The sequence below is a fragment of the Pantherophis guttatus genome, chromosome 3 (assembly GCF_059756535.1).
Source record: "Pantherophis guttatus breed Tessera chromosome 3, ASM5975653v1, whole genome shotgun sequence".
In the NCBI taxonomy this organism is placed as follows: domain Eukaryota; kingdom Metazoa; phylum Chordata; class Lepidosauria; order Squamata; family Colubridae; genus Pantherophis; species Pantherophis guttatus.
This window is the reverse complement of record NC_142065.1, coordinates 150,280,119-150,300,437: the sequence shown is the minus strand read 5'-3', so window position 1 is coordinate 150,300,437 and position 20,319 is coordinate 150,280,119. Positions and strand designations below refer to the sequence as shown.

Here is a 20,319-nt window from a genome sequence, read left to right as displayed (position 1 = left end):
TTGATGAATTTGTCAATCCCCTCTGCAAAACCATCATTCCTCACGTTGACTATGATGCATATGGTCTTCTGTACCATTAGGTAGCTTCCAGTTTATACATGAAAGCTTCTTCATCACACATAATTACTGAATTGAGTCTGAAATTATGGATTTCTGCTGGTGATGAGAGAAGGAAAGTAATTTTGCCAGTTTTTCCTATTCCTTTTACCCTTTGAAGAGCACAAGAAGGATCCTCATCAGCACCAAGGAGTATGGGAGGAACTGGTGATAATCATTTGGGATTGTGGGCTGCTTTAGAAGTGATTCTACAGGGGTGCTTCAGAGCACAAACAATAGCACTTTTCTGCAACTTCCAAATCTTTTCCCAGGATTACATTCAGCAATGGAAGATAAGCACATAATTTCAGAAAAAGAGGCAGCTGGATTAAAGGGCTCAGACAGCTGCTGCAATGAGCTTATTAAGGTCCTGATGCAGGCGAGCCTCCTGGGGAGCTACCCTTGATTGCAGTTGGCAGAGCCAAAGGAGGGAAGTGCAGTTAAAGAAAGATGCCGCCATAGAGGTTTTAATTGCCCAGGCCGCAGCGTGGTGGGTTTTCCTTAAGGTCAATTCGGATTTTTTGTCCTCTGCCTTCAGGGACAAATTTGGTGCCATGTCATAGAACCATTTGTCCTTCCCACTGGGGATGGGGAGCGACGCCGGGCTTGCCCATTGTCTAGAAACAGTTTGGGAACTGGAATGAACTGCTGTTCCACTATGGGCTCAGAAAATAGGCCCTGGCTATGATCCTGAGGAGGCACCACTGGCTCTGCTGCTGGTGAATCCTCTGACAAGTGGGCTGTGGCCTTTGTCTTATGCAATAATGATTTGAACAGCCCTGGAGGAAAAAGCCCTGTGAAGGTGGGGATGTCAGGGGATATGAAGCAGAACACTGCTGATACATCCCAGCTGCAATGCCTCTAGTTATTGCCTGAGAAATCAATTGTTTCAAGTTATCAGGCAAGTCTGACAGGTGGGCTTCATTTGAACGCAAACCAACCACTGGGGGCATGTAAGAAGCCCCTTGGGCATAAAACCTGTCATGAGTAGGTTGAGGCCATGCTCCTGCTATTTGGCAAGCAAAGGGATCATTCTCCACATCTTTTTCTCTGCTATCAAGCAACGCTGGAGTTGGGGATAGCACCAGCTCCCTCTGGTGACCAAGCCTGAGGAACCTGAGAGGAATGAGCTAACTGCTCTTTCAGAAAAGGGCGGGAAACTGATGGCTCGTTAGAGTTTGACAGTTTCTCCAACTCTGCCTGTTATTGCTCAGCTCTGGAGACCTGCTTCTCCAGAGCTCTTTGTCTCCTTTCCATGTCCTTTAACTCTGCCTTAGAGACCTGCTTGCCCTTTCTTCCTTTAACAGATTTGCAGCTCGCTTTCCTGCTCACTGAGGCTTCAGCGCTTGGTTTTGAGGCAGTTTGATGTTGCTCCTCCCTCACCAATGGACGATCCTCCATTTTAACAGTGGTAATGGTTAAATGCAGGAGCTTGGAATCTATTGATGTTACTGCCCTGCTTACTATGAACCAGGGTAGTGGCCAAGGGTCGAGGGCAGGGACCCTGTGGCTCCAATGGCAGACCCAAAGACAGGAGGGACCGATGCGGTGGTGGCAGTGCTGAAAATTATCATGGAGTAGCCAGCACACACATGAGCAGTTTAGTGACTACTGCTCCAAAGGGCAGCATTCTTAAGGTGAACCTAGGGGTGCTGCTCCTCCTACCTGGAATAACCAGGGATTGGCGGCTCAATCACAACCGGCTTCCTCGCGCTGCTTCCTGACCCAGGAGAACCGGGGGCTGGCAGTAAATGCACTAACTAGCACCACTAAGGGCGAGTCCAAGCGCTTCTGATGGGTGTGCCGCAGCAGCGATGAACTTCGCAGCAGCTTAGCTGTCGGTTGCCGATAATGATAGGCAGCCATGATAGGCAGACTGCTGACCCGCTCCATGCCGTTACTAAGAGTAGGCCCGCTTGAATGGTGGTGGGGTCCTAAGATGGCAGAGTTGTCAGCGAGGCTGAACTAGCCAGCACACTCCACAGGCCATTGCGCAAGCAAAGTAAACGTAGGCGTAAATGTAGGCGTTAATGAAACCGAAGTGGAAAAACCTGTGAAAGGATAGTCCAGGAATGAAGTGTAGAGTACAGCCGTCTCCAAAAGAACGTCTCTTGGGCCAACTGAGTTGAAAACTGGGCCTGAGAGAGAGGCAGGAGGGTGTGGCTAAAGAATTATGACTCAATCTCTGGGCAGATCCGACTGTAGCAACCCATTCCTGGACTATCCCGCAGCTACACTGGAGAAACAAGGTTAGCTTTGAAGATTAAACTCTTTATCAGCCAGTTGCTTGAACAGAACCATTTTTGTGACATTTAAAAACAGCTTGTCTTTTCTTTCTATTATTATTTTACTACCTTTCTCCTTGCCTCACCCAGTTATGTACCTTCTCCATTTTCACTGCAGCTACTCCCACTCCTGAACGCATTAAAAGAGGGAGGGAAGTGTGTGTGTGTGTGTGTGTGTGTGTGTGTGTGTGTTTTGACAGAATGGTTGGTATATGCAGGTAGAAGTTTACTTAATTTTATAAATGGGATATATTCCTGTACAGGCAATTTTAATCAGTAGTTATGAATTCTGTTTTATTTAGATGTGGCTTCTACCTAATGCTATATAGCAATAGCACTTTAGACTTATATACTGCTTCACAGTGCTTTTACAGCCCTCTCTTATGTTTATATACATAAACAAACACCATACATACAGACACAAATGCAACACACCAACGCAGTTATTAAGGAGAGAAATCTTGTTTCAACTAGAGGTTTACAACAACTATAAAATGCGATTTAAAAACTATTTTAGTATTCTTAATCTGATACTGATAAACATAATTATGGGTGCCATATACTGTATGCATTTGTGGGAAGGGCATAAAATAAGCTGGAAACTGTTGCCATTTTATGAAGACATTTCTTTGTGGTCACCCATCTAGCCTACTCCATATCCAGAGGAGGACTCTGCCTGATCACTCAATCTACTATAGCAAAACTTATACAAGCTATGAAAACGATAACACTACCATACTGGAGGAACGTTGTCCATGGGTTCGTGATGAGTCAGACACGACTTCGTGACTAACAACAACAACAAACCATATGTCAAAAACATCTCAGAAACAACCAGCAGACTATTACAACCATACACCATCACCCATCACTGTAGGACACAAACCCACTAAAGCTCTCCAAAGCATCTTAATATGTAAACCAAAGATCCCCAACAGCCAAAAAAAGTTGTCTACAACATACAATGTAAGAATTGTTAATAGCTGCTATGTAGGATAGACAGGAAGAAGACTAGCAGAATGCATCCAGGAATTTCAAATAGCAGTCAGGGATGAATGAAAATCTTTAATTTTAGAACATATGGATAGACTCATAGTTTCAACTGGGAAACTCTGAGCATCCTAGACCAAGCTAAATCCAAAAACAGCCCAAGCTTGGCATTCAGACAAATCAGCCATCAATAGATACATAGAGATAAACCACATTTATATACCATTCAAAAAAAATTCCAAAAGCTAAGGAGGAAACAAAAAGACCAGAATATATCCTCTCCAAAGTCAACACTAAGATAACCAGATATTAACACTCCTCAAACAATCAAGCAGAAAACAATACCTCAAGATCTCAAATAAACTCAGTTATTTTATAATCATTCTTTTGGAAGAAAATTGAATTGTAAGACTTCTAGGTGTGGGAGTGATGGCCCAGCAGTTAAAGATACTGGATTTATGAGCTGGAAAACTGACAGCTGGGGTTCAAAACCTGAGCACCATTGGGCCGGGTAAACTCCTATTACTTGTCCCAGCTGCTGCCCACCTGGCAGTTTGAAAGCATGCAAAGTGAGTAGATAAATAGGTACCAAGAAGGTGGCAAGATACCAGCACATGACCACAGAAATGTCTTCGAAAAACACTGGTTCCTTCACAACTGGACAGGTTACCTTTACCTTTAAGTCTTCTAGGATTGGAACCTTTCTCGGGGTGCTTCTGAGCAAACCCTGTTGACTGATTTCTGCATATATTTGCTCCAAACATAGTTCAGCAGTTCCCTTCCACCACCTACATCAAAGGACTCCAAACTTGGCCACTTTAAGACTTGTGGACTTCATCTCCCAGGACTCCCTACCGTGGCTGAGGAATTCTGGGAGTTGAAGTCCACAATGTCTTAAAGTAGCCAAGCTTGGACCCCTCTGATCTAGACCAGTGCTTCTCATATTGGGCAACTTTAAGCTACGCGGACTTCAACTCCCAGAATTCCTAAAAAAAAAAAAAGATCCCATAAAAGCCTGGCGCTAAACCCCGCCTCGCTGGCGACGCCTGTCAGTTCGAAGCGAGAGCGACAGAGTCGTGGCCGCCTGCCCTCTGCCCCCCCTTCCCTCCCTCCCACCGCTGCCATAGCAACCCCAGAAGGGGTAGTTGAGGGACGACCGGCACGCGGGGGACGTGCCAGTTTTCACGCAGGGCTTCCTCGTGCGCGCTGCAGGGGGGAGAGGGAGGGCGCTCAGGCGGCCAGGCCTGCTTGCCACTTCCTGGCGGGCTACGGTCGCGCTGGCTGGACGGGCCCGGGGAAGCGTGAGGTGGGGCTCGGGGTAAGTAACGCGGCCGCTCGGTCGAAACTCGTAGTCTCGGGGAACCGGGAGCGCTGGGTTCCGTCCGTGGGTTTCACCAGTCGGCTCCGCTTTCTGAGGGGGAGGGGGGGGGACAGACCTGACAACCAGGTGCGGCCCGGGGCGGGGAGTTTTGTTGCTGGCTTTTCGGCTGCCTCATTACTGGAGGAGGAAGAACCAATTCCAGCCCCTCTTGGGCGAGTCCAGAAGCGCTGGCTGGCCTGTGTTGCGGGGGGTGGAGGTGGAGGCGGGCCCTGGTCTGCTTAGGCCTGCTTCTTGCCGTTTGTGACAGAAATAATAAAAACAACATATTGGTATTCCACCTTTGTAATGCAGGTAGTCCTCGATTTACGACCATTCATTTAGTGACCGTTCGAAGTTACAACGGCCCTGAAAAAAGTGACCTACGACCCTTTCTCACACTTACGACCATTGCAGCCTACCCCACGGTCACGTGATTGACATTTGGATGCTTGACAACAGACTCACATTTATGACGGTTACAAGGGCCCCGTGTGTGTGTGTGTGTGTGTGTGTGTGTGTGTGTGTGTGAGATGTGATGTGATCTGATCATCTTTTGGGACCTTTTGACAAGCAAAGTCAATGGGGAAGCCAGATTCACTTAACAACCACATTACTAGCTTCAGTGATTCACTTAACAACTGTGGCAAGGAAAGTGGTAAAATGGGGCAAACCCCACTTAACAAATTTTTCGCTTAGCAACCTAAATTCGGGGCTCAATTGTGGTCTTAAGTCGAGGACTACCTTTATGTATGTACGTACGTATTTTACATTGTCTCGAGGTAGCGAATGTGCGATTGTGCTAACTAAAGTTCTGGTGTTTTCCTTCTTTTCCCTCCATTAGTTATATGCAGTAGGCAGAACTGAAAAAGATAGGCCACGTAAATACAGATCTGTTGAATTTAAATAGTCATTTAATCTAGTTTTTTTTAAAAGGTGTCAAGTGTTTTTTCGGCTTCATTGGACATCTGCTGTCCCTACCTCCAGTCCTGTTTTATTGATTAGGAAGCTTTGGGTGGCTCAAATTGGTTTGATCAAAACATATCTCTCCGTATAGTTTTTTTTCTTCTTAAATTTTGTTATTTTTTGCCTTTAGAACTCCAGTTGGAACTGAATGGGATTGCAGTATTATGTTCCACTGGGCATTACCTCCCCCCCTCTCAAAACAACTCTTCCCTCTACTTATTTTGGCAATGGGCTTTCTACCTAATAACATCAGCATTCCTAGTGAATTTTCACAACTAAAAGTGAATGTATGAATGCTTTAATAACCAATACAGTGGGTGACATCTGGTAAGTCTTCTTGTAACGATCTCTGTAACTTGAACAATTTGAGTCACTTATGACAGCGAAGTCCCTTTGAGTCATTTATAATCACAGCAAAGTTGAGTCTCCCAAAGGTGCTTTTTCAAGGGGGAACTGGATTTTCTGGTTTTTTCTTTTAAGACGTTTCACTTCTCATCCAAGACGCTTCTTCAGCTCTGACTAGATGATGGAGAATGGAAGGATTTATACTCCTTGCAGACAGCTTCATAAACCACTTCATAAACACATGGCACAACACAGGAGAACAAGCCCATCAGGACTAGATTCAGCAGTCCATCTGCATTTAAAAGACAAATGCCACTGTTCTGAAGATAGCAAAGTCCACATTTTGGACAGAGAGGACTGCTGGTTTGAAAAAAGGGCCAAAGAGGCCATCTATGTCAAAATTGAACAGCCCTCTCTCAAAAGAGAGGGAGGGATACAAGACGATCTATCTTCAGTCTACAACACAGTCCTTTCAACAGTTCCGAGAAAGCTCCACACCCAGTTGCACCATTCAGGTCACCCTGACGACACAGATAAACTTCCAGGTGGCCTTAACAACTCGCTGTAATAATGCCATGCAAGGAGTATAAATCCTTCCATTCCCCACCATCCAGTCAGCTGAAAAAGTTTCTTGGATGAGAAGTGAAACGTCTTCAAAGAAAAATCAGAAAGTCCAGTTGCCTCTTGAAAAAGCACCCTTGGGACAACCATAACCTGGATGACTGAGAATCTTCATAGGCAAAGTTAAATCTAGCTTTTGATAACAATTTTGCTAAATCTGCTATTGATTTTTAAATCATTTCTACATCATGCTAAGAAAACTGCAAAGATGTGTTCATGTAAATCATCATGTAAGTCAATCCTGACTCAAATACTAGGCATTGGTTTAAGAAAATATGCAGTAGATTTATAGATTTATAGAAAGGTTTTCTAGAACACAGTATGGAGTAAGAAAAATCATGATAAGAAGAATTGTATACCAAAATAAGGGAATATGAGAAATATGGCTGCAAAGCAAAAAGAAGTGGGCCAATCTCTCTCAACCCAGTTCACTTCACGGAGTTGTTCTTGTGGGGGAAAAGGAGGAAGAAGGGGTATTAGATATGTTTGCCACCTTCAGTTATTTATGAAAATAAAGGAGGATTTTTTTTTTTAAATCACAGCTAGCACCATTATACTAATAAGGCAGGAAATGTGAATAATCTTATCTAAGTTGGTAGACAGTATATTGAGATAAATGTTACCATCAGATTTTAAACAACGGTTTTATAAAAACTTAAACTTAATTAGAAGGGTACAATTTAAAAATTAATGCTATAAATTGCATTGAACTGGTCTTTCAGTGAATAAAATTAGACTTTTTTCTCTTCTGTGAGAAAAGATACATTTTGATAAATAATTTCTCAAGCTTCCAGTTTCAGGTGTTCTCTTTACTTGTGTCAGTCTGGTGAATAAGCCTTAAAAAGCTTTAACAACTTGTATTAGCAGGAAGGCTATGGGCAAAATGAAGAAAGAAGGATGCAATCTTTGTGGAAAATTCTATCACAGAAGAGCTAATATAAGAAGCAATGTATTATACTACATTTATGTGCTCTGGACTAGAATGGACTGTAATTCATAATGTAGGCCAATTTATTAGGGTGGTATTTACTATACTATGAAATATATGCAGGATAAATGCAGGCAAATGCATTTTGCTTTTTTTATTTTGTCAAATGGCTACTTTTCCACTTTACTCTTTTCAATCTCACTTAGCAGAATACAGAATCCTAATGAAGCTTTTCAACCTTACCGTGAGGAACGTGGTTTCTCAAGTATATTGCGGGCTTAAATTTGCTCCAGCCAAGAAAGAAAGGGCATACTTTGAAATGGCACGACCCAGTTCAAGTAAGATGGGATTCTTTTATAAATTCAGAAGTTTAAAAATATCATTTCTTGTATAACAAAGGAATTGTGACATCAGACATGCACAGCATGTAGGCATTGAGAACAGTTGGTGATGGAGACTGTACAGATAATGGAATTTAATTTATTTTCTGTTATTAAAGGAATATTTTGGGTACATTTAAGGAACTTTTAAAAATAAAACTGGCAAATGCATTAGCTTGAATTAGCTTGAATTTAACTTTATTAGCTTGAATGAAGAGAGCAAATAAATTGTTTATGACCATCTTATTTAATATGGTCATGTGATTGCTTCTCCTGTGCCACTATATCTTCCTCATAATTTCTCTGTCCATGTCTATTTCCCCCAAAATATCCTTTGGTTTAAAAACAGCAATCTGGTGATTCATCTCCCCAAATTTGCCTGCTTCTTCCCTTCAAATCAAAAAATGAGATTTATTTATAATATAAAATCTGGAAGGGGAGAGGGACACAGATTTCATACTGTATTAAACTATCCATATGAAATCTCCTTGTTTCTTATTCCTTGGTCTATTTTTAAAGCTAATCAAACATTTTTATTGACTCAGGTTTGCAAGTTAACTATAGAAAGTTTCCAGAAACCATCTTTTTCCTTAGACCTTATATTATTGTGGGTGGGAAGCCCTTATATCCCTTGATATGTTAATTGAAATGTTTTTTTGCTTTTGGATGTGCTTAATTCTTTTCCTTATTGTATTGGTTCTATTTTTTAATATTGTATGCAACCTAATGATTTTACAGAGTTGGACCTCCTAAATTTGACAAACAAATAGCAATTAACATTAGCTTCAGAAAGAACATTTTTAAAATAAATTGATTAGATATGCTAGATAATCATAGAACTAAGCTGTTATTTCTTTGACATACTTAGGTAAAAACAAGGAAATATCAATACAAATTGTTGAAAAGTCTGTTTCTAATTTTTAGGACGTATATGCCAAGCTGCATAAGATTCCTTGGATTTTACCGTGTAAAATAGGTTTCATATGTATCTAATTTTGAGTATAAACGATCTATTTTCTTTTTTAAGCTTCAGTTTAAACACTCAAATGACTAATATGCAAGCATAATTTACCTTTGGAACATGTTCGCCTGTCCTCCTCCTTAGAAATGTTAAGATCCATATCTAACATTCAGGCAGAGCTTATTGGATTGAATTCATTTAGGACCACCCAGAAGAGGAACTTTTATAGTTGAAAAATAATTTTCCACACTCTAATCAAAATAACGTGTATTGAAAGCATGTTTGAAAAATGTAATTGTATTTTTCTTATATTTTTAAGATATTGCTGAATTTCGAGATATATTTGCTAAAGCAAAACATATAGCAATTATCACAGGGGCTGGAATCAGTGCAGAGAGTGGCGTTCCAACTTTCCGAGGTGCAGGAGGCTTTTGGAGGAAATGGCATGCACAAGTATGTAGTATTGGTATACTTTCAGGATGCTAAATATTATTTAAAAGCCTTAATACTTTTTAAGAACCTAGTATGACGTGTTAAGCAACAGTTTGCTTTGAGTATGGTTTGATACTGTGGCCTGGCTCACGCTGTGTTCTAAGTCAAAACCAAGTCCTTTGCTTAGAATGTCATCACTCTGTGGTAGATTTAAAATCTTGATATGTAGGCTAGTTAGCTAATCATTCAGTGTATTATTAGATGAAACACAACAGTGTCATATTTCAAAATTGTCTCAGTGTAGATTGGAATGCTTATGTGTAGTAAATGTGAATGTACCGTAATTAAATTCTGTTAGAATTATTAACTTTTGTTAACATAATATAAAATCTTATTTTAATGGATTAGTTGGGGGAGAAACAGGAGAAATTCCCTGACAGTTAGAACAATTAATCAGTGAAACAACTTGCCTCTAGAAGTTGTAAATGCTTCAACACTGGAAGTTCTAAGACGAAATTAGATAACCATTTGTCTGAAGTGGTGTAGGGTTTCCTGCCTAAGCAGGGGGGTGGACTAGAAGACCTCCAAGGTCCCTTCCAACTCTATTCTATTTTATTCTATTCTAAAAGGGTGTTCATTATTTATGAAAGACACTAACCTGGGGGTAATTTGTATAATATGCATAATAATTAAATTTATATGCTATGCAACTCTCAATGATGCCGTTCAATCAATGTTCCACATTATACAAATGATGCAAATGACAAAGTATTAAGGAATGATAATGACACAAATGGTGTTTTCATCAATATATTTGCAAACAACACATTCTAAGAATTAGTCCATTCTAAGTGAAGCTTGTTGTATAAGGTTTGGTACATTGAGATTTCACCGAATTGACAGTATGATTTGATAAGTTATAGTAATACATCCTTTTTTCTTTTTGAGTCACAAATGGACTCTTTTTCTTTTCCCCCCAAGATTTCTTTAAGACTTTCAATGTCATATAGGAAGGAGAGACAATTTTAGTGTAATTGAGATTGCCTTATTTGTGTACTTGTCTCTACAAATTAAATTTTTCTCAATGTATTTGTTTCTGATTTTAAGATTAGTTGATTAAGTTAATGGCTAAAAATAATACTGTTTAAGCTATTTCAAATTTCACCATAACTATAATTTCACCGTATTTATTGAATTTTATTATGTATTTATTGAATAATGAATATTATTTATTGAACCAAACTTATTTTCACACAGCTTCAACATAAGTTAGTGAAGATAGTCCTATCTTTGAACTATATGCCATCAAGTCAGTGTTGACCCTTAGTGATCACATGAATGGATCCTCTGTATACGTGTGATCCGTCCTCTTAAGGATCCCTTAAATTACTCCAATGATGCATCTATTGTGCTGTAATCTAGTCCATTCAACTTACTGCTGATTGTCCTCTTTTCCTTTCCTTCTACCTTTCCAAACATTATAAACTTCTGAAGAGAGCTCCTTTTAATTTGAGGACTACTTGTGTTTAGTCTCATTTTCACTCTGTTCCTTGATTTTCATTACTGGAATGTCATTATTTGCTTTTCCAACTTTCAGAGTAGTATCGTTAGTATAATGCAGTTTTTTCCTCTAGTTTAATACTATGCTCTCCTTCTTTCAATTCAATCTTCTTCAGCCTGTATTTTGCATAGAGGTTAAATGAATGAATCAATAAATAAATAATGAATATAATGGAAAAAGATTAGTACAACTGTGGCCTTTTTTTGTTTTGTTTTGTTTTGCTTTTTGGATCACCTAGTGTCAATCCATTGGTTATGACAGGAATTTACTGACTGGTTGTCACCTGAGCCTGAAATTGTCTTAATTGACTTTTCTAAGTGTAATTAGTAAGATAAGTGTCACAAAAATCTAGCCCTTGAATAGACTTTGAGAAGCTGAAATGGAAGTTACTGCAATGGAGATTTTTTGATGTAAATTCTGCATTTTGTAGCATCCATTATCAATAAGCTTTACAATTCTATATTTTAAGTGATACTATATAAACCTTATATTTATATAAAAACTTGCTTTGATATAATATGTGGTTTTAAACAAACAGGTCAAAGTTATACTAACCTTTCCCCATGATATTCATAAAGCATTTTGAACATAGGAATACACTGTATAAATGCAAGCTGATTTTATATCGTTACAACTTCATATAATGAAGTCAGTCTTCATAGTCAGCTATGAATATTTCTTTCTTTTAGCAAAATAAGAAACATTTTTTCCTCTCACAGGAACTGGCTACCCCGGAGGCTTTTGCAAGGAATCCCTCTCGAGTGTGGGAATTCTATCATTACCGTAGAGAATTAATGATGACCAAACAACCAAACCCTGCACACCTTGCCATAGCAGAGTGTGAGGCTAAGATAAGCAAGCAAGGCAGGAGTGTTGCGATCATCACACAAAACATTGATGAACTCCACAAAAGAGCAGGATCAAAGCATGTTTTAGAAATTCATGGTAAGAATTCACAGAAAGGGCTCATTTAACCATATTTTATATTAATAAATCATTATAAATAATTATTGGTCAGTATAGATTCCACACTAAGATCTTGCGCATGCTATGACTGGGTTCTTTCTTTGTCTTGATTCTCCCTCAGCAGAGTACCAAAATACCTTTTATGCTTATATTGTAAAGATTGAGAGGAAAACTTTTTCTTATATTTTAGCTTGTGAGCAAAAATAATAAAGAAAGGATTTTGATTAAGGAAATAATATGGAAGAATAGGATAATGCAGGTAGTCCTCAACTTACGACCACAGTTGAGCCCAAAATTTCTGATGCTAAGCAAGAAATTTGTTCAGTGAGTTTTGCCTAATTTTATGACTTTTATTGTCACATTTGTTAGATGAATTACTGCAATTGTTAAATTAGTAACAAAGTTGTTAGGAGAATCTGGCTTCCCCATTGACTTTGCTTGTCAGAAGACCACATGACCATGGGATAGTGTAACCGTCATAAATATGAACCAGTGCCAAGCATCTGAATTTTGATCACATGACCATGGAGATGCTGCAACTGTTGTAAGTGTGAAAAACAGTCATAAGTCACTTTTTCAGTGCCATTGTAACTTTGAATGGTCATTAAATGAACTTTTGTAAATGGAGGACTACCTGTATTACTCCTTTTCCCAACACCACTGCTCAAAGAAATAGGCAGTGTTTTGACTCTATTTAGTAAAAAAAGCATTGTTTTCTTTAATATATAAGATGAACTGAAAATGTGGATTATAAATTAACATCTGAAAATAGAGAGTAAGAATTACATATATAAACAAGTTAAGGTTTCAAGGCTTATGTGCACATTTTTATACAGAACAGTTGGGGATCCTTTTTTCTCTCTGAAGCCCATTATTCCTGTCCTACCTCCAGCAGATCTTGAAGGGAGTCATTTGTGCAAGAAAGGGAAATGGGCAATATTGTAGCTCTAGAAATATGCATGAACATTACGTATGGCCAAATTACAAGTATGTAGGAACTTAAAACATCTCTGTAAGGCAAGCATTTTTAATGTCTGGAAATGTAAACCAAAAAAATAATTGGCTGTTTACCATTCCTTTTGTAGTAGTAATTTTATAACTTGTACGTGTTGGCTCTTACATTCCAGTTTTCAAAATATTACAATTAACTTTGATTTTGTTGTATGTTGATGAAAGCTATATTGTTACTTCTCATTTTAATAGGATGTATCATGTTCCTGTAGTTTTACCAGAAATAAAAGTTTAAAAATTAATATTGTAATCTGATATTATTGCTTAATGTTACAGGTAGCTTATTCAAAACCCGATGCACCAGTTGTAGAAATGTGGTGGAGAATTACAACAGTCCAATCTGTCCTGCTTTAGCTGGAAAAGGGTAATTATCTGTTCTATGATAATCACAATTTTTATTAGTGAAGAATGATAGAAATACAGGATACCATTAAATAGGCAGGCAAGCTATATGAATCTAGAGTGGGCAAGCTGCTATCCTGTGTAGGCCCCTACGTCATATATGTAGAATTTTACTGTTGCTGCTATGTAGAATTGTTAGCGGTTTCATTTGTAATTTTGGGGCACTATTCCAAGAACAGTTGAGGGATATAAACTTCTGCTTAAGCATTTACACAGGTGAGCAATTATGAGGACTGTGCAAAGACTGATGTTTTGCTGAATTACTTCCTTAATGTTTAAAATTTCAAGAAAATTATATCTCAAAAAATAAGATATCTAAAGTAGGAAAAAGGAAAGAAAAAGAAAAGGTTTATTACATGGAAATGTGCAAAATACTGTATTCATTTCCCATTAGAGTAAAACTTTTCCTTGTTATTGCCAATTAAGCCTATTTCTTAAAATCATTATTGCTTTTTTCAAACTAGTTTTCAAGAGGAAAAAAATGTGCATGTTGTTGGTTATCTCACTAAAATAAGATCAAAACTAGAGATTTTCTAGTATCAGAAAGAATATGATACTTATGTGGTACTTTATTATAGTAAAATGTTTATTCTTATTATTGTTAACAATTCTAGTGCTCCAGATCCTGAAACGGAAGAAGCTACTATTCCTGTGGGAGATCTCCCTCGGTAAGTTTTGATCTCATGCAATTTTTGATCTCATGTCAGTTTTCTAAAAAAATAAATAAAATAAAAATACTATGTGTGTGTGTGTTTATCCATGATATTATGATTTGCCCTACAAAAAGATCTGTGTTGCAGTTGAATGACCACAAGTTTGCAGCTTTCATATTCATTATTTTAATGTTCAGAGGGGGAACAGAATTATACATGCTGCCTCTGTTATGTAAGAGCATTTGTTGGACAGCATAAAAGAATACACATTATGTACACTCTTGTTCAAACAATCAGAAAACATTTGCATTGACATTAAAACACTTTGTACATGAAAGTATTAGTAGCATCTATCTAGTGCCACGCCCGTGATAAAAATAATCCATCAGTGATAGGGATCTTTTTTTCCAGGATTTTTCCCTTTATTCCCCCTCCCTACTTCTACATTGGCTTGGGAATGGATGCCCAAGCTTCCAGGAGAAGTAGAATTGTCTCAAATCTCCCTCTCAGTTTTGCTGAGGACTGGTATCCATTTGTGGATACCTACTGGGCTACTGACATCTATATTATAAGTTGCATTTCTATGTATATTTATATTTAATTCAATTATCCTTAATTCAAAATGCAGTTTTAGGATTAAAATATAATTAAAATCACAGTGGATTTATGCTATCATAGACCAAGATGATGAGTTTCATATTAATATTATAAAAGTCCAGCCTTTTGTTGTATGACTTACCTAAGCTGGGTAATTTTTTTTGCTCCGATGATTTTTAGCAGCATTATATACATAATTTTCTCTATTTTAACATTCAAAAACTTAGATTTGTTTCATTGGCTGGAATATTTATTTGCATAACAACAATATCAAGATTGGTGAAATATTTTGAATAACTTATTTGGATTAAATATACTGTATAAAGTATGAAGATTTTCCTAATGGGTTTTTCTAGAATTTAAACAATATTCAATAATTTTGCACTGAAGTTGATACATGTGCAACATATTCTAAAGTAAAGTGATCACCTCTTTTATACTGCTTTACTAATCTTTCTGCTTTGCTTAAATTATATATATAATTTCTCCATATTTGGGGGGAGACAGATGTGAACTGTGCAATGGCCTCTTGCGACCTCATGTTGTATGGTTTGGAGAAACTTTGGATTCTAATATCCTTACAGAGGTTGAAAAAGAACTTGAGATATGTGATCTTTGTTTGGTGGTAAGTAGTTTTTAAAACTTATTTGCTTTTCTTATTTCATTAACTTTGTATTCCACTTTTAATTCAGGAGTTAAATATCTGTACATAGTACTCCCTCCTTCTGTTTTCCCTTCCACTAAACTATGAGATAGGCTGGGCCAAAAGAGAACTTAAGGAGTTGTCATGACTAAAAGACAACTAGAATCAGGGTTTCCTTGATCCTAGTCCAACATTTAAACTACTGCACCTGTTTCTTGTACTGCACCTGTGTTAGGACATTTAACTAAGCAAAAATGTATGGTTTTTAGGAGAGATATCTCTCAATAAATATCAAGTGTAGCATGCTTCATTGACAACAATATACATGTAGTCCTCGACTTACAACAGTTCATTGCAGCATCCCTTTAGTCATACGATTAAAATTTTGATGCTGGGCAACTGGTTCATATTTAGGACGGGTGCAGTGTCCTGGAGTCATGTGATCCCATTGTGTGACCTCCTTACAAGCAAAGTCAATGGGGAAGCCAGACTCACTTAACAACCGGATTACTAACTTAACAGCTGCAGTGATTCACTTAACAGCTGTGGGAAGAAAGGTTGTAAAATGGAGCAGAACTCACTTAACAAGTGTTTCACTTAGCAACAGAAATTTTGGGCTCTATTCTTGTCTTAGGTCGAGGGCTACCTGTAGATGATACACTGCTTTCTTCTGGGTTATTTTTCATTTTTCCAACCTAGTAACCAGCTGTGGGCTTTTCTGCTCCAGTCCAGCTTGATTATGTGCCATCAAGTCATTGTCAACTCTTGGCATCCATCCAGTGAGATTTTCTCTAAGGTGATCTGTCCCTATCCTGGGATTTCAGGTTTTCCAATGGTTCATCCATCACCACCTGCTTGCCGGTTTACTTCTCTTTCCTTTCATGTTTCTCAGGATCAGAGCTTTCTCCAGACATCTAGGTCATATATCCAAAGTAGGATATTTGGAACCTGGTCATTTGTTTGATAATCCATTGAATTGTTTTCTTGGCTGTCCACAATATTCTCATGAGCCTTTTCCAACATCAGTGTTCAAAAATGTCAATTTATGAGGTTTTTTCCAAATCAGCCATGGTTGCTTAAGAGCTGACTCAGGAGTGGGCAAAGGTGACATTAAGAGATTGGACAGCCATTTCTCCGTAATAGTATAGGATCTCCTGTCATGGATATGGGGTTGGATTAGAAGATCTCCAAGGTCCCTTCCAACCTATTGTTCTAAGTTCTAAGAAAAATTACTAAATTGAGGCATCCCCAAATTAGCACTGTATAGGTCAATATTGTCAAATTTTATTAATGATAATTAAATTAAAATTATAATTTCTTATTATAATTAATGAGAGCCAGTTTGATGCAGTGGTTTAAAGCATCAGAAGAAAATATTTTGAGTTCTAGTCCCATCTTAGGCACAAAGCCAGCTGGGGGGAAATCTTGGGCCAGTAACTCTTAGGAGAGGAAAGCGGTGGCAAACTACTTCCAAAATCTCACCAAAAAAGCTGTGTGGACTTATCCAGGGAGTTGCCAGAGTCAAAAATTACCTAGACACACATGCACATACATGTGCACGCATAAATTGGTGGGCAAAAATAATTGTATAAACTGATTTGATATTTGTGTTAATTGCTAAATTTTACTGTAATGGGCTGTGAGAGTAACTTTGAGAAACAGAAGGAAGAGCTGCAGCCAAGGCAATGGTCTGATAAGAAACATCTGAGTGCAAAGCAGGAATGGCATTTGAGAAATGGCTTGTAGATCTGTGGCTGAAGGCTAGTATTACCATTTGTTTAATCCTAATGCTGCATTCCTATGGTTGGGGTCAAACTTTCTAGTTAAAAGAAATTGAGAAAGCAAATATTTGCCTCAGGCAAAGTTAGAGGGCAAGCCAGGTGAATGCTTTATTAGTTCAGTCAACCTATTGCTGACTTTGATGCAGCCCTGTTTTGTTTCTCTTTCACAGATTGGAACTTCTTCTATAGTATATCCTGCTGCTATGTTTGCTCCTCAGGTATCTGCCAGGGGAGTGCCAGTTGCAGAATTCAACATGCAAAGCACTCCGGCAACGGATAAGTTCAGGTAACACCTTTTGTTGTTATGGTGAGATCCATTTTTGCAGTAATGTAAGTAGAATTGGAAGGATTTATCAATGCTTGTTAGAAAGACAAGGTCACCTTCTAGTTTACAGTAGTTTGTTATGTCTTCTTAACAACACTGTAGATAAGAAAAAGCTTAGCGGTCTCTCTTTTTATAAACTTCCTGTACTAACATGAGGCATCAGACACTTCTCCAAAGTTTGCCTAGTTTTTTGATTGAAGTTTTGATATAATAGCCAAAATGCATTTATAATAGGTACTGCTGTGGCAACTCCATAAATGGTTTAAATTAATAAAATATATACTGTATGTATAATTTATTGAAAAACAACTTAAATCCCAAATCTTCTTTTTCAGATTCCATTTCTCAGGTCCTTGTGGTACTACGTTGCCTCCAGCCCTTGCCTATGAAGAAACTAAGACCACCTCTTGAATATTTATGAGAAGTAAGAAAGAGAAAAACTATAATTGCCAATTTTAGTAATGGTGCAAATCTAAGAGGAACCGGTTCTCCTGTGGAAAACACCTTGCCTGAAACTGAACTATGGAATGTCAAGATGACGGTGGACAAATAAGTCACGATTCTCAGATGACAAGAATGAGCAGTGGTAAAGGATGATGGACAGAGACATGAAAAGTGGTTATCACTGTTGGGGGGTGCGAAATCATGTGAATTGAAAATATAAATATATAAACTGCTCAAATATGGTGAAAAAGAGATTTGTACTCTTAAGAGTTTCAGATTGTATCTTTGATAAATGTCAAGCAAAGAGAGAATGTTACCATTATTCATATTTCACAGAATTATTTTCTGAAAATGGGTAAAACTGAAAAATTTAAGAATAAGCTAGCTTTTAATAGAGCCTACACTCCAGTACTTTGCAGGAAATCAGTAAACAAAATTATTCTTTGTTGTGAAATGAAGTGCTCAAGATTGTAAGCAATATAAAAAATAGATTAATAGCTTCAATTTACATATGGTTGCCTACTTCTAGTTCACTTCCAGAGCTGAATGAATATATGTATGAACTTAATTACAGTTTTCTTTGCTGTTCTAAGGCACTAAAATAAATCAATGCCCTTTTAATTGATTAATATTGTTTTGTTGATCAAAAATGAAGCTATATTATGTTATCAAGTAGTATACAGTATACTGATTTTATTCTGCCCGTTATTAGAGTAACACTGATAAACACATTGAAGGGGAATGAGCTTGATATACAAACACTCTAAAGCAGATCTTTAGCTATCTTTTATCTGCATGACTTAATAGGCTCCATTTTATAATTTAATATTTAGGCGTAGGATTGATTAAACGGAAAGCAATGCTTATCAGAGGTCTGCTTGTGCTATAGGAAAGAGCGGGGAGAGAATGTTTTGCAGCCCCTGGTTCCTCGTGAAAAGCTTTTGTGGAATGTGGAAAACAAGCAGCAAGGTGGCTTCCTGTCTCTTCCTCCTCTTAGGATGTTCCTCTGGTATCTTCCACAGTGAGCCGTTCTGAATGCCCATAAAGTCATGCATTTTTATAGAGATGCCATTAGCCACGGTTGTTCCCCTCTCCTTTTTAGCAGTCATTTTGGCTGGGTGAACTGGAGAGAAAATATATTTCTCAAATCCTAAAGTTGCAAGGGGCCAATCTTGCTCATGCTTGAAGAATCCAAATTCAAGCATTCCATTTAAATTATCAAGCCTCGGATCACATCCACCATCTCTTTGGATTATTGTAATTTTATAATGCGTGGTCAGTGACCAGTCGTGTGACAAAAAGAAAGCATAAATAATGTTTCATAATTGCAGAATCCCAAACGCAAGACTGAATCCTGAAAGTAAGACAGCATTTTCCTATGGTGACTGTAATAATTGTGCTGGTCTGACAATATAAAGCAAACAAAACCATGCTCAGAACAAGTGCAACGTCTGCTAGCAAGTGCTATTACGAGGGGGGTACAACTTGCTCTAGAAAAAACCAACAAAGGAACAGAGTTTCAAGTTTCTCCAAATGACAAGGACAAAGTTCCCTGTGCAAAAGAGGTATCATTATACAAATATCATGGAAGACCAGATATTATTATTATTATTATTATTATTATTATTATTATTATTATTATTATTTATTTATTTATTTATTTATTTATTTATTTATTAAATTTATATACCACCGTACTCCCGAAGGACTCAGGGCGGACATCTTAAAGTGGGTCAAAGAGAGCACCACAGAGTTGGAACATGTAATATCAAATATGTAATCTTGCTGGTTTAAAGGCTTTTCCGTTTATGTCCTGTCACTCAGTGGTTACTTAGATTGCCCTGGTCCACCTGGATAGACTTATTGAAAACCTGCCAAATTGCAGTTCTAGCTCATAATAACTCGATGGCTAGCAGAGGTTGGTATGAGAAGGAACACTGGCATACCTAATTCTGGATTCTGGTTTTCTGGAAAGTGGAACAAATTGTCAAGAGTCATGGTTAGAGAATCATTGGAAAAATGAACAAGCCAGAAGTAGAGCCAACACATGCAGATTTTTGGCACCAGCAGCAGGATCACCTCAGTTTTAAGTAGATTGCTGCATTTGAAACCTAGCAAGGCACTTAAAATAGGGCTCTTAGTTATCTAGATTGGATGGTATTTTAAGGGCATATATACAGCAATAACTCATATAATGAAACCCAAGTAACATCTGGGAAATGGATCTGACTTTAAAAGGTCTTATGACAGTGAGTATGAACTTACTTTCTCCAGTATAAAAGAAACCTATTGCCTTGACAATATTAGTGACCCTCAATGGCAGGGGTGTCAAACTCACGTCATGGCGGCATCACATGATGTATCAGGATTTTTTCCTCCTTCGCTAAACTGGGCGTGGCCAGTGTGTGATGCATCCGGCCCGCGGGCCAGGAATTTTAACAACCCTGCTCAATGGGTTGTGAAACGTACTGTTAAGATTTTTTCTCCTCCCTAACATTAAAATTAAAATCTGCTTTTCTGTTACTTTATTATTCTGTGTCTTGCACTCTGGAATGAGAGAACAAGTATTTATCTT

The 20,319-nt window shown here is 38.0% G+C and overlaps 1 protein-coding gene across 5 annotated transcripts; it reads left to right on the top strand.

The window, feature by feature from the left end:
• Nucleotides 1–4,250: 4,250 nt before the first annotated feature.
• Nucleotides 4,251–18,369, top strand: SIRT5 (sirtuin 5). 5 transcript variants are annotated; one of them, XM_034429226.3, is made up of 10 exons: nt 4,389–4,689; nt 5,825–6,021; nt 7,795–7,926; nt 9,249–9,382; nt 11,642–11,867; nt 13,176–13,263; nt 13,916–13,969; nt 15,059–15,176; nt 17,146–17,261; nt 17,636–18,369. In XM_034429226.3, the coding sequence occupies exons 3-10, from the start codon at nt 7,812–7,814 to the stop codon at nt 17,709–17,711; spliced, it is 927 nt and encodes a 308-aa protein (XP_034285117.1). In that variant the 5' UTR covers nt 4,389–4,689; nt 5,825–6,021; nt 7,795–7,811; the 3' UTR covers nt 17,712–18,369. The 5 variants fall into 5 exon arrangements, with proteins under 5 accessions (XP_034285120.1, XP_034285119.1, XP_034285117.1 ...); XM_034429231.3 differs by having other exon boundaries at nt 4,410–4,689; nt 7,798–7,926; XM_034429229.3 differs by lacking the exon at nt 5,825–6,021 and having other exon boundaries at nt 4,251–4,689; nt 7,798–7,926.
• The last annotated feature ends 1,950 nt before the right edge of the window (nt 18,370–20,319 follow it).

What these genes read in the sequence shown, in the direction of transcription:
- SIRT5 (XM_034429229.3), top strand. Translation starts at nt 7,812, where the DNA reads ATGAAGCTTTTCAACCTTACCGTGAGGAACGTGGTTTCTCAAGTATAT. An exon ending in AATGGCACGACCCAGTTCAA is followed by an intron (nt 7,927 to 9,248) that starts GTAAGATGGGAT and finishes TATATTTTTAAG; the next exon opens with ATATTGCTGAATTTCGAGAT. An exon ending in CCGGCAACGGATAAGTTCAG is followed by an intron (nt 17,262 to 17,635) that starts GTAACACCTTTT and finishes CTTCTTTTTCAG; the next exon opens with ATTCCATTTCTCAGGTCCTT.